Raw genomic sequence first — 26,019 nt, 5'->3', positions numbered from 1 at the left:
TAATGTCAGCTGATAGACGCCCACTGCATGGCATAGGCCTCCATAAATATTTCGCCACCAGGGCTGATGATGTGCTGCCCGCATTCAGCGACTCCTGGCAACCTTGGCTATGTCTTCGGTTGGCTTAGAGGGAGGTCTGGTCTACCCATCGTCATCTCGGTTGACCAAAAACACCGTTACAATCTCTTTCTTGATTTTTCAATAGAAAATCAGAATTTATCACATTAAACAGAAATCGATGTAAGAACAAACCAAAATGCAGGTTAAAAACAAATTGTTCCAATCTTAGGAAAACTATAACACACGCAAGAGAACGACTCGTTATCGTAAAATCAAAATATGCAGATTAACTTTTTGCAACCATGTAAAGTCATCCTTAACTTTTTATACTTATAAAACGTTAAGTTGCGTTTTATAGTTCCGTATTAACTTAGTTCGGCGAATACAGTATAATACACCTATTTCTCGTATCTCTTTGTTTTATTTTTATATATAATTTGTACTATTTGAAATCACTCAAGGAAACTGTTATAAAATGGATAGGAAAATATTTTTGTATGTCGCCAACTACTATGTGTGTATTTTATAATTTAACTATAAAATATAAAAATATGCACTGGATATAGAAAGGCTATAGTAAAAATATGTAATTCAACAACGATACTTGGATCTATGAATCTCAGAACAGGATTCTAATGCAGAAGTAAGCAAGCATTCATGAACCGATGCAAGTTAGTAGAATACAAATGACACACCACCCAATGCGCTGTCCACCCCAAATTGAATAAAGCGCGTAAGTACGTAACAATTTAACAATGGCAAGAATTATATGAAACAGATCGAAACCACTTCACCGGAGATAAATCTCATTTATCTCAATACAGATGGCTGACTATAAAAATAGTCAAAGAGCCAACCACGAAAACGCATCTATTCCTCCGATTTATTATACTGCAAAATCAGAAGAATTAGATGCCCCTTAAATACAGTTTAATAATTTTTATTTTATTGCAAATTAGAAAAAAATATATAAAGTAAACTACAGCAGGGTGATTGGTTATACATGTGAAAGTTTTTACATTCATCCTGTATGTAATGGTGGCGCTGAAAATTTTATTTTTGCTATTTAAATGCGATAGGCCTGGTACAAATTCTACACAGACAAATAGTAAAGAATAATTAATTTTAATACATTGTTATCCTAATTTTGGAAATGCTTTTTATTACCATATTATAATTAAGTAATTTATTATTTTTGAAATCATTGTTTTTTTTGGATATCGTGTATCATACATTAATTGACAGCAAATGCTACTTATTCAACAATAACCAATCATCCTGTATATTATATATATAAATAAAAAAATTAGGTACATATTTTTTTTCAGCTACCAATTTTTACTTTTCCATTTATTAGTAGCATTGACCAAAGTTGTTATTTGTTACTACACTGTAAATTTTAATTATATGTTGATGACGAAAAAAATATATAAAATATATATTGATGTATATATATAAATTGTTAACATTATGGACAAGATTGTATTCTCCCCCCTTTTTTGTCAACATAGGAGGATAAGTGAACCTAAATCAATATGTGGATTTTCGATCTGTTTCTATATATATATTTAGTTTCGACTTCTAGTATTAGCTTTTCAACATCCAACATATAAAACACTGGTTTAACTTATTCCTTATAACTTCATATAACTTGTCATAACATCATTTATTCAGTTATTGGTCCATCGAGCATTGTTAGGCGTTTCCGATTTTTTATTCGGCTTGATCTAAGATTTATAATCTGTATTTTGTAACTCTTAAACATTTACATTTTCAAATTTATTATCATATTTTATCTTTTATTTCACAACCGAATATAGAAAAATATTATTTTAATACATCATTTTATGATTATTATGTCCACAGCTGAACATAGGGTTCCCATTAAATTTCCAATATGACTGGTTGGAAGGCTGCATCCAGCGTTTAAACGCCATAATATCCTTTTAATACATTGTATATCAATATTTTGTCTACAATTTGTACTTTCTCTTTGCTTGATTGTTATGATTGGCGATGAACATTTCCTATCCAAGACCTAGTAATACTCGATGGACCAATGTTTCCATCTAAATAACCCGCTCCACAGGCGAGCTACTGTTCAAAGAACTCTTCGACTTATCTTTCACGACCTGCCCCAACTCATTCTTACTGTTTATCTTCAAATTCGCCAAACTTACGTAATTGCTCCTCGATATACCTAGCTCGCGTCGTTTCGGCGCATCCTTCTCTTTCTCTTCCTTCTCTATCTTCTCTGGTAAGAGAGCTACGTTATTAGCGCTGTGTAGCGGCGTGAGATTCTGTTGTATATTGCTAATAGGCGTCTTTATTCTATTTCTACCTATTTCCACGAATTTCTCCTCAGTCTTTGACGGCCTGCTTCTACGGTCTCTACAACTGTATCGACAGTCTGCGAAGTCTGGTTTGTCAGTGGTCAAATGGCGTCGGAATATGGGCGTCATCGGTTTGCCCATGCTGGCTAATTTCAAATCACTCTTGATGACGTCACTAGAGGTATTCCTCCTATCATCCTCTGTAGGCCTGACACGGTAGGAGGACCGCACGAGGCCGGGCGACGAAGGTCTCTGCACGAAGAAGTTGCTTCTCGATTTTTCTTCTTTGTGATCACTTGTGTTATTTTTATTTCTTACAACTTCTCCACTGTTAGGTTTGAACAACCTGCTCAGTTTTGGTGATAAAAGTTTTTTTGCAAAGAAATTCGGTTTCTCTGTCGGTTTTACATCTAATGTCTTTGGAATGTTCTTGGCGGCTTCTGTATCTGGTGCATCAGAGTTTTTGTTACTTCTGCTTTCTTCGTTACTTCTGGCATCTGTGACGTCATAGCTGGATTTCTTCGCCAAGATGCTCTCGCCTTTCTTCACGATACCGGCTAGAATATTTTTGGTTTGATCTATATCGATGTCAATCTTCTTGAACGCTGTGATGTTCCTGTACCAGTCGCTGATGTCTGTGAGATCGTCGTCCGAGGAATCGCTGTCGTTAAGGTCATCCACAGCTTCGCAGTTATCAGGGATGCTGTAGTGTCTGCAGAACGGCAAGGGAGTGTCGGCGTCGTGTTTGAATTTGGATTCTAAACCCTCAACCGACTGGTTTCTAAGGAACGACGGCAGGTTGCTGTCCACGTCGTCCGTTTCATCTACTCTACGGGTCTTGGAATGTTCTGGTAGAAGGTTGTTGAGCTGACAGTCTGGACTTGTTCTCTTTAACGGTTGAGGCGGGTCCAGCCACTCGTTGATATCGTCCACCTTTAAAACATTTATATTTTAATTAAAACATTAAATGGCAATAACTTATTTACTATGAAATCCAGTTTTATGTCTACATTGAATTATTGTTGTCTAGTGTGATTAAAAAAAATTTTTTTTTGCTATATATTTTTTTCGATTCCGATGTCTTCTTCCTAAACAATACTTGGCCAGTACTGTGTTGGTGTATTCCTATCCTGGTAGAGTCTCTTAATTCTTCCATTTGTTTACCTTGGTGATGTTTATGCTGCGTCCGGTGGAGCGCAGGATGTAGCCCGGCGCGAGGGCGTGATGGGACCGCGAGCGTGCCGCCAGGTGACTTGCCGACACGCACTTGCCCAGCGCGCGGCCCACGCCACTCGCCGACACGCACTTGCTCAGGGCACGACCGCCAACACCAAACCCACCGCACGCGACCGCAGCGTTCGACGACGACTATCGACATAATTCATACATTAATTATTTGGTATACACTCATCATCAGGTTGACAAATAGACGCCCACTTTAAGGTATATGCTATCATAAGATCGTCAAGATGACCGGTCCTGCGCTGCCCGCATCTAGGGAATTCCAGCGACCTTGTCGTCGTTCAACTAGAGGGGGCTCCTGGTCATGGTCGCCACTCGAAATTCACAGACAACGAACCATTTTTAAAGTGACTTTAAGTAGTTGACTGACTAAAACCTGATTAAAAAGGAGATTCATGTCAGAAAACGACGATCGCGCTCATACCACTTGGAGATCAGACAAGAAAGAGACTGCTAGGTCTGGAGTCACTTGTCATTGGCTGGGAAACCTCGAAGAGTTACACAAAGAACCATGTCTAGTAGAAAAAAAAACTTTATAAAGCCTTGTGTCCCTCTCACTGGAAGTAGTTAAAATGGTACTTCTTTTTACAATATTATTATTATATTTTATTTTATTTAAAATGTAATCTATTACTGTGTTAAGGGGAATGAAAAAAAAAACCACTTTAGTTTTGACCTTTGCAGATCAGAACACAGAATCTGATTCTAGTTTCTACCAAATTGGACTCTTCTGGCATTTTTTTCATCACAAGCAAGGTGATCATTATAAACGATCAACAAGTAAATGAAAATACGCGTAAAATAATATAGCCAGTATATCTTAATTTAAAACCTAAAAATAGTACGAAAGTATGCAACCTTAATAACGCCTTCCGTGAATTCCACACTGGGTGTGCCACTGGGAGAACGTTGCAGACGCTGGCAGGAGTCGTAGCTTTGGCAACTGTGGCAGCTGTCGCGATTGGCGCAGAATATTCCGGAGTCGCTTTGCGGACAGCACTCGGGCGTGGCGTGGCCTCTTCCGGACAGGTCCACGTCCTGCTGGGTGCCCCGTGCGTATTGCTCGATGTCCGCCAGCAGGGTCGGCGGCAAGGGTCCCGGGCTTGACAAATGGAGCACCAGACTCTCCAACCAAATCTCCATCACCTCGAACGGCGGTCTTGAGGACGGAATTATTTTATTATGTAATTATAATACAATGGAATATTACAGAACTGTGTGATATGAAATCTAAGAGCAAACCAAGATAAACGCTTCAACTCACCTACATTTTTTTTTTCATATTTTCACTAACTCTCTAGAAAAGTTCTTACAGAGAAAAAGAAATAGATAAAATGCCAGACAAATAGTATACAAAACAACAATTTTATTTCACACAAACAACAGTGCAAATGTTAAAAGATTTAATCATTTTTTTATCATTTGCACTGTGGTTAAAATTTAATATTTTTATTGTACACACTACAAAATATATGCATACTTGCATAATAGTAAAGAAATAAGTACAATGGGCGGTCTTATAACACGAGGCAATTTCTTACAGACAACCACATTATCGAAACATTAGAAGTGTAAAGAATGTGTAGTTATCGTGTACAAAACATATTATACTTATATAGGTATATAGCATATTTACACATTTTATAAATACAATAATATATAAAAAAATCTAAGTGATTTGGACAAAACCTGTTTAAGAAACTGTAAAGAAATAAAGAAAGAAAAAAAAATGGACCAAATGATAAATAATCATTGGTCTAATAAACATTTCTTAACCATTTTCTTAAAAATAGTATTGTGTGCTATCGGAGTAGTCGATTTCAGCACATATGGGGGCAAACAACGAAATAATATAGAATGGGTTGCAGCGCAATAGGCCCCACTAAAACAAAGGAAATCAGACCTCCAACTATTACGTTCGTCCAAAGTAGCTCAAATGAAATAAATACATTTAAAAAACTTTTAAGTTAAACGGTTTTTTGAACGTCAAAAATAACCTTCAGCTATTGGCTAGAATTTCCGCAAATTCGAGTGGGAACAATAAAGCAGCCTGATTAAAAAAAAGATTAAATCGGCGCCAATTACAAAAAAATGTGATATGTAATGAAATGGTTAGGGAATAAATACAGTAATACATTAGTACTAAGTTTTATCGTGTACGAAATAGAAAATTTATTTTTATTAATAGTTATTTTTTATTATTAAGACATTAAATAATTCTAGAAGATTATCATTATGAAATATGTTTCGTTTATATACTATTATTATAATGAAACAGTTAATAAACCTTTGACAGTATACCGACAGCTAGGGCAACCAAAGTTGTAAATTAAATTGTTTTGATTTATCATTTATTATTCTATGGTTCTTGCTATGTGCACATATAATGGCTGACAGACAAGAAATGGACAAAAAGGACGACACTATGGAAAATTCCTTGGAGGAAAACGTCAAAGCAAGCACCAGAGATGGGCAGACGATATTAGCAAAGCAGGTCTGTGCTGGAGACAAACAGCACAAGACAGAGGAATCTGGACTTCTTGGTAGGAGGCCTTTGCCCGCGGAGGGTTCTTGTCGATTAAAAAAACAAGCTTGTTAAAAAAAAATTACTAACTCTGTAACTTTTATTTCCACTAGAAATTAAAGGCTTTATTATTAAGTAAGAAAAGGAACAATATTTAGCCACTTCCGCACATGCAGTAGAAGTCGTGCAACAAAGTGCACCGCCCGCCAGCCCGCTGATAAATGCGTATGCGACAAACAATGTGAATCACACAACTGCCACCGTTAAATCACTCAACACGTAGTCCACCCCTCCATGGGGCATCTTCAGGAGTTATGTTACACCGATTAGTGCCAAACACAGAGTTCAACTTTATTATTATTATTCTATGGTTCACAGCTGAACCTAACTTTATACCGATGTCTTCTACAATAAGCAGATATATATTCTCTTCATATACTTATTTCCTACCGCTTCTAAGAATTTTCTAGAAGTAAAGCGTTCTATACCTTTTCAGTATAAGCAAGGACGAAGAACCTTTCTATCATGGTAAGTCTACATTTTACTGATGAATATAGACCTTCTCTGATGTCAACAGCTCCTGGTCGTTCACCTATCTGATAGAATTGGCTCTTTGAAAACAATTCCGCAAAGAGAAACTTCTAGAAGGATGGAGCCTTGCGTCTTTTTATGTTTGAGTAAGTGTAGATTTGATACCTGGTGTCTGGGTCCAGATTGCAGGCCAGGAAGGCGATTTTGAAGAATGGCTCGGGGCAGGCAGAAGGCTTGCAGAACTTTTCTACGAACAGCGCCTCGTTGAGGCCAAAGTCGCTGCGACGCGGCAGGAAGTCGGGATCCGCAGATACACGCCCAATTATCTACATAAAAAAATATATTAACTTAACGCCGTCTTTTACAACACTTTTAACAATCTCAAATTCCACCAAACTTAACATATTTTTTTTTCTTCTTGTCTTTCTTTGTCTAGCTTCATCATCATGACTTTTAAGACTTCACTGCCGGACATGGGCTTTCTCCAGAGATTAGAAAACTGCCTGCACGTAGCATCTTCCAACAACATTAACAAGATTCTCTGGACGTCCTATTCTGCTCTTGCCGATTCGTGGATTCAATTCCAGAACGTTAAACCCCAGCAGTTATCTATTCTAACTTCAATTTAAGAAAAAAATGTTAATATCTATGATAATTGCATATCTATATCTAGTCACTGAGATTCGAGTGACATTAATCAAAATTGTCTATAACTAGAGTTGAATATTATTAATACAGCATGTTCAACAATACTGTATTTTTATAATCTGCACACTCTAATTTTATTGCTTTAGCTGTGTTTGTTCAGCTGATTGCAACCGATTAAGATCATAAAATAAAATAAATTGTGTGAAAATCGCAAATTATTATTTGATTACAAGCAGGAACGCCGTTCCTCACAAGAGGGCTTATGGTCACCTAGTAAGAAATGGAGAGAGCTATGATAAGAGTCTTGCTGTGAGATTTAATCAAAAATTCCACACAAGAACCAAGGTCTGGAGGAATTGCTTTTTAGAAGTGGCAGTGGGCGTGGTACATCTCTTATGCAACCGATGACCGAAAGGTTCTTTCTCTACCATAAGTGGGTAGACCTCCCCCTAGGTGGACCCACGATATAGTCAAGGTCAGGAGAAGTCGTGGATGTAGGCAGCGCAGGACCAATTATCGTTGCGATTATTAAGGGAGAACTATACCTTGCAGTGAGGGTCCACCAGCAGGTGTGAACAGGTGAAGAAGGTACGTCAATCTCACCTCACACAGTATGATGCCGAAGGAGAAGACGTCCACTTTCTCGTCGTACACGTTGCCGTTCATCATCTCCGGAGCCATCCAATACGGGTTGCCCACCACCTGGGCGTGGACAAACAACTTTATTTTAATTCAATATATACTTTCAGTTTTGATCTTCGGTTACCCTTTTAAAATTTTCACATGTTTAATCATCCTGTATAGCGCTGCTAATATAATATATGAGTCTGGTGGTTTCATTATGTTTGAATAATGGTGGATGGATTGTAACTGACGGTATATCGTTTTCTGCGAAGAGATGCATGCGCGTGCGGCGATCGGGGCAGAGAGCTGCTGGCCGTGCGCTGAACGATGCGAGCTAGCCCGAAGTCCGCCACGATCACCGTCTGGTCCTGCAAATTTTTATCTCTTCAATAGTATCAAAACGGCGTTGGCCAAAAGTTGCACGGTGATAAATCAGGCGAATACGGTGGTTGGAAAGATATCGGTCGGGTTTGTAACAAAAAAGTAGCAAAGAATCAATACAGTAAGACATCGACCAATCAAGACTTAACGATTAATGAAGATTGTAGTTACCTCACGAACGAGGCAGTTGTGCGAGTTGAGGTCCCGGTGGATGACGTTCATGCGGTGTAGGTAGCCGAGCCCGGCTGCCACGTCGCGCGCTAACCGCGCCCGCCGTGCCCAGCTTAGTGAGCGCGATGTATCCTGCGCAACAACATATTTTACACACACATATATATATATATATATATATATATATATATATATATATGCTTTGGAGGTAAATGCTTACCTATACTCCTTACACAAAATCCAATGGTATTAGAATAGGTTTAGGTTATAGTAAGAAAAACCAATTTTAAAATTTTGATTACTACATATTAAAATTAATTTTTGTTTACCATCTGTACCTACAAACTTTTACTGCCAGAAGTTAATAGACCTGTTGCATTACAATAAAAAACTATTGTAACATTTTTCAGAGTGATCACTTTATACAGGATGATTAGAAATAAGTGTAAATGCTTCACAGCTTTTCACTATAACCAATCACCCTGTATGCATGTGGAAACAAAAAAAATGTGGTTTAATTGGTTCAATTGTAATGTCAGCAGCGAGCAAGTTTACAGACCTGCAACAGCTGGTGCAAGGTGCCACCGGCCACGTACTCGGTAACGAGATGCAACCGCTTATCCTTGTACAGGACACCAACGAAGCGCAGCACATTTGGATGCTGCAGGGATCTCAGCACCGCCACCTGTATATACATGAAACATATATTTAATATACGTTATTCATTTATTTCCTACCACAAAAACCAGGGACGACTGTTAAACTCGTAGAAAGACGCTTGATATAGGCTGCTTCTAACTTGTTATTGGAAATCTATAGGGGAGTGAGGTGTGGGGGGGGGGGTTGTCCATGTCAAGTGATGTCTTTCGGCTAAAACGATGATGCTAATAATTCATTTATTAATATAATTATTATCAACATCGGGATCATTAAATGTGATCACGAGAAGAAAGCTAAAAGAGCCCAGTATGATAAAAACTAAGAACATTTTGACCTCATCTCCAGGCAGCCTTCAACTAAAAGCCACCAGGATTTCAGTAGAGCTCTGATCCCTGAAGGTGTTTTTGGGTTTACTAACATATGGACTATTAACTTGTCGGCACACGTCTTACGCTGTGCTTACATGTCCGCGGTCTCTTTTCCAGAGCCTTAAGGCCCGAGCTGCTATCTGTCCTGCGCGCTATGGTGATTGTCTATTCCCACTTCAACTTCCCAACCTGCTGGGCTTTTTCTGTCACATTCATTCGTCTTCGGATCTCTAAACAGGCCGCCTCTATCATCTATATCTCTATTAGAAACTTATGGGCGTGGCCTATGTCCAGCAGTGGACATCATATGGCTCTAATGATAATGACGATGAAAATTTTTCGTAAAAATCTAATATATAAAATTCTCGTGTCACGGTGTCCGAACTTGGAACTCCTCCGAAATGGCTTGACCGATTTTTACCAAATTTTACATGCGTATTCAGTATATCTGAGAATCGGCTACTATTTATTTTCTATACCCCTAAGAAATAAGGGTGGTCCACCCCTAAATTTTATTTTTAATTTTTTAGACAATTTTTTTGGTTTTTATTTTATTATGATACAGCATACAAAAATACATACAAACCTAAATTTTCACCCTTCTACGATCAACCCTTATCTTACATTTGTTAATTAAAAACTTTAATTTTTTTGCAAAACAACGTTTGCGGGATCAGCTAGTTTCATATAAATACAAGATTGACACGGGCAGTGTAAAAGCTGTAATTATGGCTTTCTTTGAGGAAGCCCTATATCTTATATTGGGCATCTGCCGGTTGAAATAATGATGGCGATGATGAAATACAAGACCTCTTTTAAAAAGTTCCGCTGAGCATCCTCATCCACTCTGTAGAGCTGCTTCAGCACCATCACCTCGTTGGTGTCGCGATGGGTCACTTTGTACACCTGCCCGAAGAAACCGGACCCCAGGAGCTCGCCCTGGAACATAATTTGTAAATAAAAGGTTCCCTATGTCATGTACTGGACATTCTTCTGCTGTAATAACAATGAAGCTGGTTTAAAACAATAAAGTATTTTTTTATTACAAAATATTGTATCTCTGTAAACTTTTATGGTTAAACCATATCAGATACTAACAAACGCCCTGACATTTTCTGATAAAAATTACAAGTGTCTTACTTGGAGAAGATCAGAGGCTCTGAACACCTTCTGGCCCTGGGCAGGCTCTGCTCTGAAGGAACGTGCGCGGCTCAAGTCCCGCAGGACTCCACTGGCTTCTGCAGCATCCACCCTGAAGTCAGGACATTTTATTCATACAATTTATGACAAAACCTTCATATTAATTTATATATATATATATATATGGATTTTATCTGTAGTGCTCATATGTTATGTTAATAAAAATATAGCCACTGATATAGCTGAATCATAGTGCTACCGAAACCGCTGTACCGTGCCTTAGAAAAACGCGGCTAAGTGGGGGCCGAAGTGAGTATAATATGTGCGCCACCACCGCGAGCGTTGATGGTGGACTGACTAGACAGAGCAGCTGCTCTACTCTTTCCGCGTCTCGCTTCGCACGTATTTCAGTCGCGGTACAGAGGTTTCGGTAGGATTAGTAGAAGACATACTCATGTTTTATGATGATTCTATTATACGGAAGCTGTATCACTTAAAATTAAGTGACCTTCTTTCTCGCCTCGACCTAATAAAAAATATCAAAACACATAGGATTATAAAAACCACACTCACGCGTCAAGTAATTTAGACATACTACTACTTCTTTCCTTATCTCCTATAAGCGGAGAAGTCGGCGTCTGCCGTCTCTTGATCACTCTCTTCCCGCCGTCTTCTCCTTTCCTCTTAAACAGTCTATCTTTCTTAACTCCTTCGTCAATATCTCTCTTCTCTGTTCTTTGGTCATCACTGGAATGTCTGGTAGGAATGTGTTTTCTCAAGTCTTCTTTATAGATCTTCCTCTCGATCGGGGATTTCCCTTCGATCTTCGGTTTGTCTACTTCTGGCTGTTTGTCGGGCTGGGGGTTCGTTGATGTGCGTCGTTTCATGGTCAAAGCGCCTGGGTTGTGCTCTAATGTGAGCTGAAAGGAAATTTATATTTCTATGTTATATAAATTCATTATCATTTAAGCTAGAGGATGTCCACTGGTAGGCAAAGTCCTCCTCTATAGAATTCCAATAGGATCTGTGGGAAGTGGCCAGGATCCAGGGTATTCCCTCTTGAAGACACTGGTTGCAGTGGATGTCCTTTACTGCGCATGCCAGTTCGTGGTCTCTATTCCGCAACCATAAGGCTTTAGCCAATTTTTTTTGCGTAGAAATAGAATATGATGCTTTTTGATTTAATGCTTAATGGCAATATGACAAATTCGTATTTGACAATGAGCTGCACAGTTTTCAATTATTTTATTGTACTAATAGTACATGTCATGTAAGCAAACCTATTTAATTACTATGAATGTTTTTCTTTATACAATAATTGTTGAATTTTTAGAATATTCAGCGGTACAGACTATCGCAGGTCGCGGGTATAATCTTATATAATTAACACTTTGTGCATTAATTTTATAAGATTGCCACTGCTCTGAAACTAGTTTCCAGAGGATGGGCAGCAGCGTCCTCTGCATACCATAATACCACACTGCGATCGCCAAGTCACCTTCCAAGCGTGACGACAATGATATATCTCCCCCCCCCAGATTATACCTTGCAGTGGGCGTCTAAGGGCTTAAAAAAGACTATTAGTGAGTTACTAATAATAAACCTTGTTACTTCTTTATGTATATATATACATACATATGTATATACATATATACCATACACGGTCTTTTTATGCAAGATTTTGAAATAATGCGGTTCATCAATAAGAATAAATATTGTTACACGAACATTGGTTTATTTTTCAACATAATTTTGACAGTGTCTTACAAAAATTCACCTTTCCAACTCCGGGCAGGTATTTTTACAGCCTTTTCGAAGAAACGTATCTATCGTGTAAAAAAGAGTTGGGTATATATATACCCAACTCCTTTATATTTATATATACACACACACATATATATATATATGTATGTATATATATATATATATATATATATATATATATATATATATATATATATATATATATATAGCTCACCTGCACTACTGCATCGGGGTCCAAATCACCAATCGGCCGTCCTCGGACAGGCGACCCATTGATCTCGAGCACCTTGTCACCAATATGCAACGTCAGCATCCCGCAACTCGAGTCGATTCTTTTAACAATATCACTTTGTATTGCAACACATACACTTTCTCCCATATCCAAATAAAAGTTGAACAGTAATAACTTATAATGATATACATTGAACAATTAAAGTAACCGACAGCACAGCGGATTAGTAAGTTTCACTTAACCCTTAAATGCATAATGATGAAAAACTGCAAAATACCATCTAGACGTAAAACGAGTACCACACTTAAAAGTAAATGAAGAGTTGTATATTTGCAACATAAGGTTTTTAATAAACAGATATAAATTATTATTTATGTGCGTATAAATGTATATATATGTATATATATATATCTTCCATTTTCCTTGCATTATAGTGTACTTATCTGCAAGATAATAAAAATAAAGTATCAATAAAAGTCATGCATTTAAGGGTTAAACTGGTCCGTGGTCACATAACATGCAGAACAGATGACTGCAAGGGTTTTGAAATCCACCACGGGCCAGCAAGCGCAGGGCAGAATCGTCACTTATAAACTGAATACATAACCTTAAAATCATCACAAGACACTGCATATGGGTTGTTTTCAACTAGCACTATTATAAATCTATAGGTACACCTATAGCTAGCAGTAGATGTTCAATAGCTAAAATAATAATTTAATATAGCAAGCGCAAAAGCTATATAGCTACTAGCAAATACTACAAGCTAAATTTATCATATATACATGACATAGATAAATGTCTCAAAAATGTAATATGAATTAAACCAACATGCATTATTGTATGCCAGTCATCGCCTGAATACGTGAGCGGTGGAACAAGACGCACATGAGACATTTTAGAAAAGACGACTTGATGTTTGTCTGCCTTCATATTACTTCACATACCTCAGGAGGTAAATAGTATTTGAGTGCATATTATAATAAATACTTATAAAATGTATATATCCAAATATAAATTAGAAAGATGCACACACACATCTTGATATACATGTAAAATGCATGTATATGACAAACCAATGTCTGAGTCTATACTTGGTAAAAAATATTAAAAAAAATCGAATTACTTATTTATTTTTATTTTATAAAAAATTTATACATTAAATGTAGGATGTTTTGGTCATTGATCATTTTATGAAAGGAAACATTTTTGCAATATTTAATACATAAATAATTAACTACTAAATTTTGCCTTATTAAAGTGCTAAATAACAAAATTCAAAAGAGAAGGCGGCACAGCTTGTGCCGGCTGGTACACTTTACACATACTTCTCAACGTGTTTTCTAGCTCTAACGCACGTTTTTGTATCTGTACATCTCTCTCTCTCTGTATTCATGTGTGACTCTCTCTCTCTATCTGTGAGTATGTGTGGGTCTCTCCTTTTCTCTTTGTGTATTTGTGAATACCTAACTGTACAATGCACAATATGATTTGTTCAATTGAAAGAGTCACATAGGCTCAAGTTTTATGATGCAAACATTCTCTTAAATAAACCATTTTTAATTTTAAACGTCTGTCGACTCATCTTATTTGAAAAAGATAAGAAGTTATTTCAAATTCTTGCTACAGTAAACTTGAAATGTGATCTTTATTAAAAATAAAAATTTATAATTAGTGTGTTAACAGTTTATACAATACATACATGCATATATGAATTATACATCTTGTTTTGAATAAATAATTAATATTAAATAAAGCATTACAAATTGATAAGCTCAAAGTTAAAAAATCGTGCAATTATAATACAAACCAATATAAGCTAATCTACATTCCAAAACAGGCAACGTCGACCCTACAGATGACACCTAAAACCACCAAGAAATAGAGCAATCTACTCTACAACTAATTCAACAGGAAGAGTAGTACTATGTAGAAGTTTCTAGATTCTTCTAGAAGTTAGTACCTATGGCAGGTGAGCTGAATGCAGACCGACACGGCAGCCCGGAGCAAAGCGCGCGCCAACGCAGACAGCTTGCTGGCACAGCGGCCGCTATGCATTTGTTAATTTGGCTGTTATTCACTAGTTGAATTATTAAATGATTTTTATTAATTTATTGTATTATTCTCATATTAATACATTAGACCGTCGATTTAGTTCTCCTTAGTGTATATGATGTATGTGGTGTATATAAGTTTGGTTTGGTTGGTTGACTGTATCATACATGACGCAGACCTAAGAACAAACAAAAATTACTCAGGAATTTTTTTATATAATATAACATCATTTACCAAGATGTGCCATCTTTTGTAAAGTTATTTATATTTATAGTGTATCAACCCTCACCGCACTAACTTTCTACGATATCTTTTTTTTAAATCTTCCATACAAACTTTTCTTAACTTTATAGAGTTTCTAAAGAAAAGTCGAATATTATATACAAACTTTGTTTTCATTTCTAATATTTAATTTGAGTATTTCATACGTCCTTAGAAAATCAGTAATGTTTTTTGACTCTACATACACGTATTAAAAAGTAACATTTAATATTTAAATGTATTTATTTTTCTCGTAAAGACTCTCTCTCTCTCTCTTTTGAAGTCTACCTCTTTGTAATGAGTTTGTGAAAACAGAGTGGTCCCACTAAAAAGAATAAACCAGTAGTTCATCGAGGACATTCGCACGATGATAGATTATACCCTCGTTGAGAGTATAGAGTAATGAACGTTCTTGTCATGCGAAGCACGAACTACTCGGTGGTCGGGACATAAGTGCAGACACTTTCTTGATCTAAATATAAACAAAATTAAAAAAAAATCCTGTTTTAAGCTGGCACTGTAACGTGTCTGTCCCACATAAAACAGGGGGCCATTTAAATCCCCCTCCTGACCGAGCTCACTTGTACTAAGTTGTGCCTTCATGTGTTTACAGCTTAAATTACAAAAAGGACTGTAAAAAATACAAACCTAAAATTGACTCATTTCAAGTATCATGTAAATCATACAAAAATAATGTACGACCGTGTATGAAATGAACATTAATGTAAATAATTATTAGTAGACAGTGGCAAAGCCGATGAGCGTTACAGATGTGATTATATTCAGTGACGTGAAACCCAATGAAATAAATTACGACTAAATTAATTTATTAATAAAAATGTAGAAATATTAACCACCTTCTTGCTGTTTATGTCTTGTAGTCATGTGATGGACATAATATGAATGTTATATTAAAACTGGAATGTCAGATTTTCTCGGTTATATGACGTTACACTATTCTTGACAAATTATATATTTTAATAATTCTCATTGTTTTCATTATCTTTTTATTTAATTTAACCTTTTTTATTAAACGTAATTTATGTTTATGTGTGTTTAAAATTATAGTTATAATAATGTAAGTCTGCCAACGGAGTTCTGTTGCTTTGCACACGAGGCAAGGCCTGTACCACGTTTCTTGTACTGGATGCAAGTCAATTCGGAAGCCAAGTCATTTGGGTGTTTGTCTAGCCGATTTTTATAATTAGTGGATGACTGCTGGATCTCCTCCTGTACTGTTTTGATCTCCAGAGCTTCGTGGATTTCAGAGTTCATGGTACAGGTACGCAGTATGCCATTTTGTAGCCTTTGTATAATGGTTATGTTGGAGTTACATGCGCTTCCCCAGAGTTGGATCCCGTACATCCACAAAGGTTTGAGTATCATTTTATAGATAAGGAGCTTGTTGTAGACAATTAAGTATGAATAACATTTTAGACTGCAATGCAGCATTAGACAGTATTAAATATTTAACCGGCTAAGATATTTCAGTTATTCAAAGATTTCTTACAAAGTTTTCAATTTGCAAATAGAATCTATTTATCATTTATTTTGTGATGGTAATTTCAGAGTAGTAGCAAAGATTGTATTTTTTTTCTATATATTGTTAAATTTGTTACATATATTGGACTTTATTAATAAATTTGAAACAAATTGGATGAAGCCTTTACTGATATCGGGATCAATTTCAAAGGATATAATTGATTTACTATAATAATACAGAAAATAATGTAAATATACCAACATTATTAAAAACATTTGAAACATGAAAAAAAAATTAAGTGATGATGACATAAAGAAGGCTTTATTGTACTACAAAAATTGAAGCCTCGTGCGAATACTGTTTAACCGAAATTGGTTTATTAATTGATCTGGGTCGTCTAGATATTTAAATGGTAAGTATGGTAGAAATGGTAGAAACTTCTCTGGCTCTATGTTAAAAAATATACAAGTTTGTGCACATAACTTTTAAAATTTGCTTTTGCGTGTGTGTAATTAAAACGCGCGTGTGCGTGTGTGTGATCGTGTCTATGTGCTGTCAACTTACTGCGTCAATGTCAGCGAAGCCCCCGGTCCAGACGCGAGGCGGAGTGCCCGACCTGGTAGCCGAAGAACCCGGATAGCGTGAGCCCCTCGAGCTGCTCGCATTGCACTGCCACAACATGCGCCGCTGTAACACACGGAGAGATTAATTTATACAGGATGTTTCTTTACAGGCGTAAATACTTTAAAAAAGGGTAAAATTAAAAAGCTTGTCTCTGTTCTTGTCTTGATATGACAATTGTAGAAATAACTGACAAGTCCTCTGAGTGTCGATTACTAATAGAATGGACAAATAAACAAAAGCGCCATTTGACCTTTTCCTTAGCGCAGTACGTTCCAACGAAGTGACGCTACTGAACCACGCATGTGCGCCGCGAAGTGTGCACATTGCATGGCGGTAAGCTGAGGTGCGAATTTTCTCATTTCTGTTACATATATAAAAATTTCACTGGTATATTCATTTATAATAGATGTTAGGATATTTGTTAGTAATTTATTTGGCTGTGATAAATTTTAAAACAGAGATCTACATATACGCCCACATTACAAGGTCGATGCTGGCTAACTCCGGCGCTGGTACATACGGGTGGTCAAGTGGACGCCGGGTAATCTCGGCGCTGGTAACAAAGGGTTAAGAATAATTGACGATTTAAAAGTGAATTGAATTTGATGAATGTAGCTCACCAGTACAACTTGGAGCGTTCCAGAAGAGCGTAGGGCTCCCCGTCCTCAACGTGAGCCCCGCACGCGGTACACGCGAAGCACTCCGGATGAAAGCGGTGCTCGCCCGCCGCCATCACCGGTCCAGTTATCACCTGCATTACAAACATCATCATATCAATCGATAGACGCCCACTGCAAGGCTGTCTTCTACAAAGAACCTTGACTATATCTACTATAATTTTTAACGTTACCTTTAATGTAATCAGGCATTACCTTGCGGAAGTCCATCCTAAGTAAGAAAAGGATCAATATTTAGCCACTTTCGCACATGCAGTGGTTTACTTTTAATGAAACATTTACTTTTATTTTAAATATCTTGCTGTCTCTCGTCCACTCTGTTTTACACAAATTTAAGTAATTTTATTGTCTGTGTTAGAAATGTGTGAAGCTATTTATTCATGATTAAAATATATTATTTTAAAAAGAATATCTATGAGCATATAACATATTTCACTACTAGCTGTCTCTTGTCCGCTCTTTCGCTACAAGTTTAAATAATTCTAATATCTGTAATAAAAACATTACAACTTATTTTTAAATTAACATCAAATGATACAGACTGATTTTTAAAAAAAAAAAACGAATTTGTATGTACTTACAACTATTTTTTCCCTGCCCACTTCCTTTTTACTTTAATGCATTACCCATCGATACTGTAATAAACAAGTTACCAGAGGAGCTTTCAGGGCAGCAGCTTTCTCTGCTCACCATAATACAACACTGCGACATCCAGCCTGCCAAGCATGGTGACTACGGTAATTCTCCCCGTAGGTGTCTTTGGGGGAGGCCTAGGTCTTGCAGTGGGCGTCTAAAGGCTCAAACGAAGAATTCAGTCTCTTAAGAAAACTCTAGTATAGCATATATATTCTGTTATATAAAACTGTATTTATAAAATCTAGCTTCTGACCTGTGCACATTGCTGACAATTGTCTCCGTAGCGTTTCCAGTAGTCATTCTGGCAGAACAATAGGCCCGCCTTCTCGAAGTACCAGGTCGACAGCGCCGCATCACACACCGAGCACCTACATACAACTTCTAATGAATATAATAATAAAACAACTAAACATGCTTCATTTTCAAAGATAAATACATTAAATTACGCATAGAAATATACAGGATGATTGGATATACGCTGTATAAGCGTGATTTGCTCGCGATTTGCAATTTTCAGAAGAAAAAATACTGTAAAAGCCGTAATCAATACTGTCCTAAAACAGATAATGTTAATGTAACAACTTGCGTGTGCTAATACTTAAGTGCGACTAAACAGGACCCAAAAAAGTTAAATATAAAAAATAACACCGACAGCAACATAAACCACAAAAGAATGCAACCGCAGTCCCAAGTCATAAAACACATGTTTCGTCAAACCCTAAGAAATTGGTAAAACATGTATGAGAGCCAGCAATCTTTTGTTAAAATGTAAACAGCAATAAAAAGCTGTAAAGATAACGTTCATTACAAATTTTCACCACCTATATCAGGTGTGTTCGTTTTGGCCAATAACAGATGTGCTTACAAACTTGTCGACGGTAGTGTATATGTAAAAACTTTAAACTGGTGAATGTGTAGCACAAGCTGTCATTTAATGAACCAGAAAAAAAGTTTGTACAGTACCCGACGATAAATATTGCACATCGACCTTTGAAAAGAGACTATCGACTAATTTCGGCTCCGTAGAGCATTATCTCTGTCCCACACTACCTATGTGACGTTTTGTCAGTCGTACGACTGATAGATACTGCACCGGAGGCATTGTAAAGTAGGTTTAGCTTACCTAAAACAATCCTTGTGCCAGTCTTGACCCAATGCGGATATATAGTCATCTTCACCAATTACATTAAGGCACCCTGCACAGCTGAGGGATTCTGGAATAAAGAAAATAAACTTCTGAATAGGAATATTACATAAAAATGTTTACATTATCTTTTTATTTATATTTATATGTGTATATGTAACAAAACACAATACCAGTGTACCTTTTTTATCAACAACTTATTATTGTAATAAGATGGTGAATGGTGAGTAACTCCTTGCACAAAGTCTGCAGGGACAATCTCATTTATATCAGCAGATGGACACACATTTCAAAGCATAAGCCGCTTCCAAAGATCATCACAACGACTTGTTTCGTGTCTACCTGCACGTGATCACTCGAGAACCTTTTGGCACCAACAACTATTTCTTGCACAACTGATCTGCCCCCACCTACTGCCACTTCAAATGAGCAATTCTTTGAGCTGCGTTAATAACTTTGGTTCTTATGCAGGTATTTTTATTTCTGTCGTATAAGATCCACTGTGAACCACCACATCTTAAATCCATGTCATCACTGATAACCCTTTGGTCAAAGGCTGTTGTTCAGACATTGCAACATTTTTGCAGTATTCACTACGCTAGCCTGGTTGTGAATTTACTATGCCATATCATAGTAATCCTTTCAGCTTATTAACGCTTACTACAAGTCATAGCCATCATTGGGGGGCGGTTTAGTGATCAATGTCAAAGTCATCTAAATTGTCTTAATACCAAATATTATACTCCACTGACCAAAAACCTGGAAATCCGGTTGGGTTACAAAAATTTTTAAAAGTAGACCGCCATCTTTACATGAACCTTAATATTAGTTTACTACTGGTTCCAACCTTAACCTATCAGAGAACCCCACTAGAAACTCTGTAAGTGGTATTCTTTTTGAAGCTGTGCAAAAGAAGATTTAACTACAGGTGGCGCTTACAATACCTTCAAGAAAATACACCGCTGAAGTAATTCCACTGAATTTTAATTACCATGCATTTTTGTCACTTTATAATCTTTAACATTATAATAAGTGTTGGAAACAAGTTTCAATTTTACAATATTTTTGAATGTATTTATTAACAAATCAATTATTTTGCTTGGGTGCTAGTTATAAAAGGACCCTTGAAAGATATTCCAACTTTATGAGGTCTAATGGTGGGCACTGCCAGCTTATTCTTATTTCTAGTGTTAATATCATGTGTGTTAGTGTTTTTCATTAATTTGATGTTTTTATGCACATACATAATGTCTTAAAATATGTTGTAAAATATGTGATGGTTTAGGCATTACTCTGCTAATTCTTCTAGCATAAAAAAGATATGTTTAATAATTAAATTGGTTCAGAGAAAACTTCCACTCACTATTAATAGGATCTCTTTTAAAGATAAATAATAGTGACCAAAAACTCTAATTTATAATTATATGAAGTGTCATGTAATATAATATAATGAAGTTTCCAATATTATGTATTACATTTATATGATTCATTTAGGTATAAAATCTTTTAAGGGGTGAATGTATATGTTATTTGCTGTCCATTAATTGTATACCCTATCCAAAAATCAGCAGGTTCAGAAATAATAAATAATATAATGATGACATAAAATGAAAAAGTGTTTCCAAAATTTGTATTTGTTTTGATTGTATTGCCATAATAATTAATTTTAATCTCTAGAATTATTAAAATTAATAATTAATTACTGTCTGCTTATGAAGTGTACTGCTAAGAGTTATTGGCTAGCCATGTTTCAGTACAAAAAAAATGTAATGTAACATATTTCAGAGTCATCACTTTATACAGAGTGATTGAAAATAGGTTTAGTTTTAAAGCCACAATATAATGTTTTGTTTATCCACAAAAAATGTTCAAATGTTCTTTATTTAAAAAAACTAGTCATAGACATAGTGTGACATGAAATAAAAACAAGATGATTACACCTAGTTTTCATCTTCAAAAAGTAAATAAATCGCTGGAGAAATTGAAAACCAATATTTAAAATATAATATTCAAAAAGTACAATGTCATATCCTTGAATACTATATTGATGGTAATGTGGTATTAAATGTTGATGCTCACACAGTAAGCTAATTATTGTCATGGACTCTGAGTACACTAAATTTGAAGAGAGCAACTGTTGAGTTTCTCGCTGACTCTTAGTAGCTCTTAGTATCCTAGTGGCTCTTTCTTGGCTAGCTGTAGAACTGCTTTCGGAGCCAGAGGTAACTTCCTCTAGGGCTGGCAATGCTTACATTTTTTATATATTGACAAGTCAAAAGTGCTTATAACAACCTATTTTAATAAAATTTATGTTGATTTTTGTTAAAAGATTTTTACTGATAAATGAGCTGTACATCAATGCCTTTAAGCTTTTGCACTTATAACTCAATCATCCTGTATATACATACATATATGTTTTGGGTACATGAAAAATTGCACAAATGTAGAAATAGATATCTATAGAACCTGATTTTATTAGAGCATTTAGTAAAAACTGTTTTTATGTATATATAATATGTATTTTATGTATTCATTTATTTTTCAGTTAGTATAATACATGAGTGATTACTAGGTAATCACTAGACTCGCAGGCCAATATCACAGTGATTTGTATATGTAAAACGAAATCATTTTGAATTTTATCTATATTAAGATGTATAAATGTTGTACAAAGTTGATTGAGTATTGAATATACTATGAAAGATATATGAGAGATTTTTGAAAAATACTTCTTTCTTTCAGCTGACCTTCATATATAATTTCTAAATTCAAGTTAACTTTAAATTAAACTTATAGATAAAAGTTGATAAAAATATATCTCAGCTCAATTTTGTAAATAAAATATTTCCATGACAATGTAGTTGTTGTATGAACCTAGTTTGCTGCCATGCAAAAAGTGCAAGTTATTCTTGAGTTTGCTGACTAAGTATTATACTCACATCTGAATAATGCGATCTATAAAGTGTTGCTATGCTAAGCGCAAATCCGTAAGTGAACTTCCAATTAATGCATTGTTTACATTGTTCACATATTTTACGACTTACACTCACCTGTATGTACAGAAGTAAATCGAATTATTAAACCTTTTTTAATAGAAAACTAGTATATAGATATGAATATGTAGTATTATAATAATTATTAAAGAAAGCAATAAAAACGCGGAAGTCCATTGGATGATATCCAAATTATTGTCGATTATAAATCGTTACTGTCTTGTATTATAAAATTCGCATTATGTATGTGAAGTACTTTACTATAGCGTTCTGTATTCTATAATTACAACGTAATAAACAAGTTCAGTCTAAACAAAAGATAAATCACAATATAAAACTAGTATCGCCCACTCAAAATAATAACTGACAATTGTAACGAGAAAAAATGTTTTTATTACGACACAAGCGTAATCGATCCAAAGAAGAGATTATACTTACCGTTCATATTCGATCCATCCATTTCATTTCAAAAAGCTCGTTATTTATTACAAATATAAATAAAAATCATATCAGACCCCAGTCCATGATTGTCACGAATGACGTAAATTGACGTAAACTGTGAAGAACACAAAATGAGTAATGGCAACAGATAACGAATGAAACTAATGTGATAATAATTATTCTGAATCGAAAATAAGTTTGAAATTATGTGCTTTGATACTCGATTACTGTATTTGCATATCTATAGCCACATTAACAACGCCTTAGAAGCCATAGATGTTATATCATTTTAAAAACTTGATTCTAATAAATAGTGGGCTGTACCGATTACTGCGCGCTACAAAACTAGCTGTATATATATTTAAATGGTGCTTTTCCAGCCTTTCTGGCTACGCTTTGTTTAAAGGAAAGCATTGTAAGCACAGCTACTGGCTATATAGATTACAACGCGCTACAAAACTTCGAGCTTTCGTATTTATATATACCGTTATATATATACCTTTCTCACTGAGAAACATCTTTCATCGCACTCACACAAACGTCACATGTGATTGGTGATAAAGTAAGGATTGTGATTGGTTGTATGAATAAAGTTAGTTCTAAGGTTCATTAACTTAATTTTAAGGTTAGCTATAAATGGAGGTCTCTGCAAATAATGTTTATATAGTTCACTGACTGTTACATTAACTCATGTCAGATGTAGCAGTAAAAGTCTTAGGGCTAACAGTATTAACTACATCAAAAACAATACAAATAAAATTCAGTCAATTCTTTGCACACGATTTTTACTTTTAACTCCAAGAGACAGTTTCCTAAAGGAAAAATATATATGTTTAGCATAATTAAGGTTTATTTAAAATAAAACTAAAGTTATATGTCCAAATCCACATTAATATTTATAATGTTAATAAGGTATAATTTAATAGGATTTACGAATAAACATACAATTATATAAAATTTATATATTCACTTTGTGTTCATGTTCATGTTGATGTTCATGTACCTTCTTATTCTTGATAAGTTTGACCTTAACCTTAACCTGAACTTCTAGCTTCTTCAGCAATTGAGAGAGCTCGGGATCTTCTTCTGATTCAGACTCGGATTCTTCGTCAGGTTCCTCGGTCTCCGGAGCTTCTGTTGTTGAAGATACCGTTGTGCTAGGAGTATTTGTTGTGGTATACCACGAGGTGGTGGTGTAAATGGTTGTAGGATCAGGAGTTACAGTGGTAGTGGTAACATTAGGGGCAGCAGTTGTAGTGATATTCGGTGGAGAGGTAGGGGATGTAGTTACAGTGGGTGTGGGAGCAAGCGTTGTTGTGATATTTGGAGCTGTGGTAGTTGTTACAGTTACAGTTGTATTGGAAGCAGTAGTGGTAGTGATATTTGGTGGTGTGGTAGTGGTTACATTTGGAGCAGTGGTGGTGGTTATAGTTACAGTTGTATTGGGAGCAGTAGTAGTAGTAATATTTGGTGGTGTGGTAGTGGTTACATTTGGAGCTGTGGTAGTGGTTATAGTTACAGTTGTATTGGGAGCAGTAGTGGTAGTGATATTTGGTGGTGTGGTAGTGGTTACATTTGGAGCAGTGGTGGTGGATATAGTTACAGTTGTATTGGGAGCAGTAGTGGTAGTGATGTTTGGTGGTGAGGTAGTGGTTACATTTGGAGCTGTGGTAGTGGTTATAGTTACAGTTGTATTGGGAGCAGTAGTAGTAGTGATATTTGGTGGAGTGGTAGTGGTTACATTTGGAGCAGTGGTAGTGGTAATGTTAGGAGAAAGAGTTGAAGTGGTAATTGTTGGGGATGGTAGAGGTGTAGTAGTGGATGTGGTGGTTGTAGTTGTGGTGGTAGAGATATCCTCTTCTTCTAGATTATCAAAGTCAATTCCGGTCACTGATAAGAACCAACTATGGAAAGGTCCGACACGTGCGAAACCTACAAAATATAATTTTTAAATTAAAAAAGATAATTATCTTACGATTAAAAACTCATATGGAGTTAAAAAAAATTAGATAAATAAATCGTGTTCATATATAGTTTGAATACCGTTAGTGGGAAGTAGGGTATATCTTGTATACGCTAGATACCTTTTCCTTTTCCGGAGGAAAACAGGGTAAAGTGAATGTCACTATTCAACAACGAAATACACCGCTCCCTGACCCATCCCTCTAGACTCCCTCTAGACCCATCTCGAAGACAGGCTTGACATCCCTTGACACCTTTGGTACTCTACTGAAGTCCGATTTACTGATGCTTGCGTACGGCGCTTTTTGTTATCATTTATAAGAGCCACGATTTATTTCAATCTAGTTCTCAAAACCTAAAGGCTAAAAGTTGGAGCAACTTTAATATTGGACTAAGAAAACATGCCATCTCATGGCGAAAGCTGATGAACTCAGACATGTTATTGCGCAAAATTTTGTATTACCTAAAATCTGTTTAATAATTTTTGCAATTAACAATTACATTGTAATAATATAATAATTATAACAATGATAGTCTAGGTTATCTTTGTGTTAGTATTAGTGTAAGAAGCACATACGCACCTCCAGGCAGACCAGAATGGCAACCAAAATTACCACCAGCGACAAACGAACTGATTCCTATTAACCTGGGTACGGATTTTTCATCCACGTAAACCAATGGACCTCCGCTGTCACCCTGTGGAAATTAACATATTCTTATACCAAATATACACAGTACGTAAATTATGTACAGACAATAACACTATACAAATTCAAAAATGCACAAGTGCACAGGTAAAATTGTGTTTATACAAATGCTGTGCTGGTATGACATCTTCATTGTAATTTTTGTAAACGTATATCGCAATGTATGAAGTTTCCAAACTTTGGTACAAGATGGCATTAGCGACGCTGTAATTTTGGACAACGCCAATAGATGGCGCTAGCAGTCGATTGCTGCACGCTGCATGTAAATTGGTTCTCTTTGCATTTAACAAATATATAAATGTACAATGACCTTATATATGTTTGTTAAGAATTAGTAATTAAAACCATTGTTTCCACG

The 26,019-nt window shown here is 35.9% G+C and overlaps 2 protein-coding genes across 3 annotated transcripts in view; both read right to left on the bottom strand.

The window, feature by feature from the left end:
• Window positions 1-1,608: 1,608 nt before the first annotated feature.
• Window positions 1,609-23,080, bottom strand: LIMK1 (LIM domain kinase 1). The gene is made up of 18 exons (XM_068767800.1): window positions 22,990-23,080; window positions 19,538-19,628; window positions 18,668-18,782; window positions 17,722-17,852; window positions 17,042-17,164; window positions 14,642-14,728; window positions 12,661-12,778; window positions 11,256-11,602; window positions 10,683-10,794; window positions 10,353-10,481; window positions 9,074-9,199; window positions 8,515-8,646; window positions 8,214-8,330; window positions 7,942-8,040; window positions 6,856-7,016; window positions 4,503-4,794; window positions 3,558-3,761; window positions 1,609-3,326 (listed from the first exon to the last, which is right to left on the bottom strand). The coding sequence occupies exons 1-18, from the start codon at window positions 23,009-23,011 to the stop codon at window positions 2,130-2,132; spliced, it is 3,603 nt and encodes a 1,200-aa protein (XP_068623901.1). The 5' UTR covers window positions 23,012-23,080; the 3' UTR covers window positions 1,609-2,129.
• Window positions 23,081-23,941: 861 nt separating this feature from the next.
• The window catches only part of LOC137924012 (uncharacterized), a 32,220-nt gene continuing 30,142 nt past the window's right edge, over window positions 23,942-26,019 (bottom strand). For both annotated transcript variants that reach the window (XM_068767305.1, XM_068767306.1), the window contains 2 exons: window positions 25,536-25,650; window positions 23,942-24,924 (listed from right to left, as the gene is read on the bottom strand). In XM_068767305.1, the coding sequence (XP_068623406.1) occupies window positions 23,951-24,924; window positions 25,536-25,650 (1,089 nt within the window). In that variant the 3' untranslated portion in view covers window positions 23,942-23,950. The remainder of the gene's footprint in view (window positions 24,925-25,535; window positions 25,651-26,019) is intronic.

This window comes from Battus philenor, unplaced genomic scaffold, assembly GCF_028537555.1.
Source record: "Battus philenor isolate CCGP_79_NKW_IND1 unplaced genomic scaffold, ilBatPhil1.0.hap1 SCAF_23, whole genome shotgun sequence".
In the NCBI taxonomy this organism is placed as follows: Eukaryota; Metazoa; Arthropoda; class Insecta; order Lepidoptera; family Papilionidae; genus Battus; species Battus philenor.
Note: the sequence above shows the minus strand (reverse complement) of the source record. Positions and strands in the feature narration are given on the sequence as shown.

Excerpts from the sequence above, each read along its gene's own strand:
- LIMK1 (XM_068767800.1), bottom strand. The coding sequence starts at position 23,011 with ATGGATGGATCGAATATGAACG. Across the intron at positions 17,853-18,667 it reads ATTGTCAGCAATGTGCACAG|GTGATAACTGGACCGGTGAT; the intron begins GTCAGAAGCTAG and ends TTTGTAATGCAG. Across the intron at positions 14,729-17,041 it reads GCTTCGCTGACATTGACGCA|CGGCCGCTGTGCCAGCAAGC; the intron begins GTAAGTTGACAG and ends ACAAATGCATAG.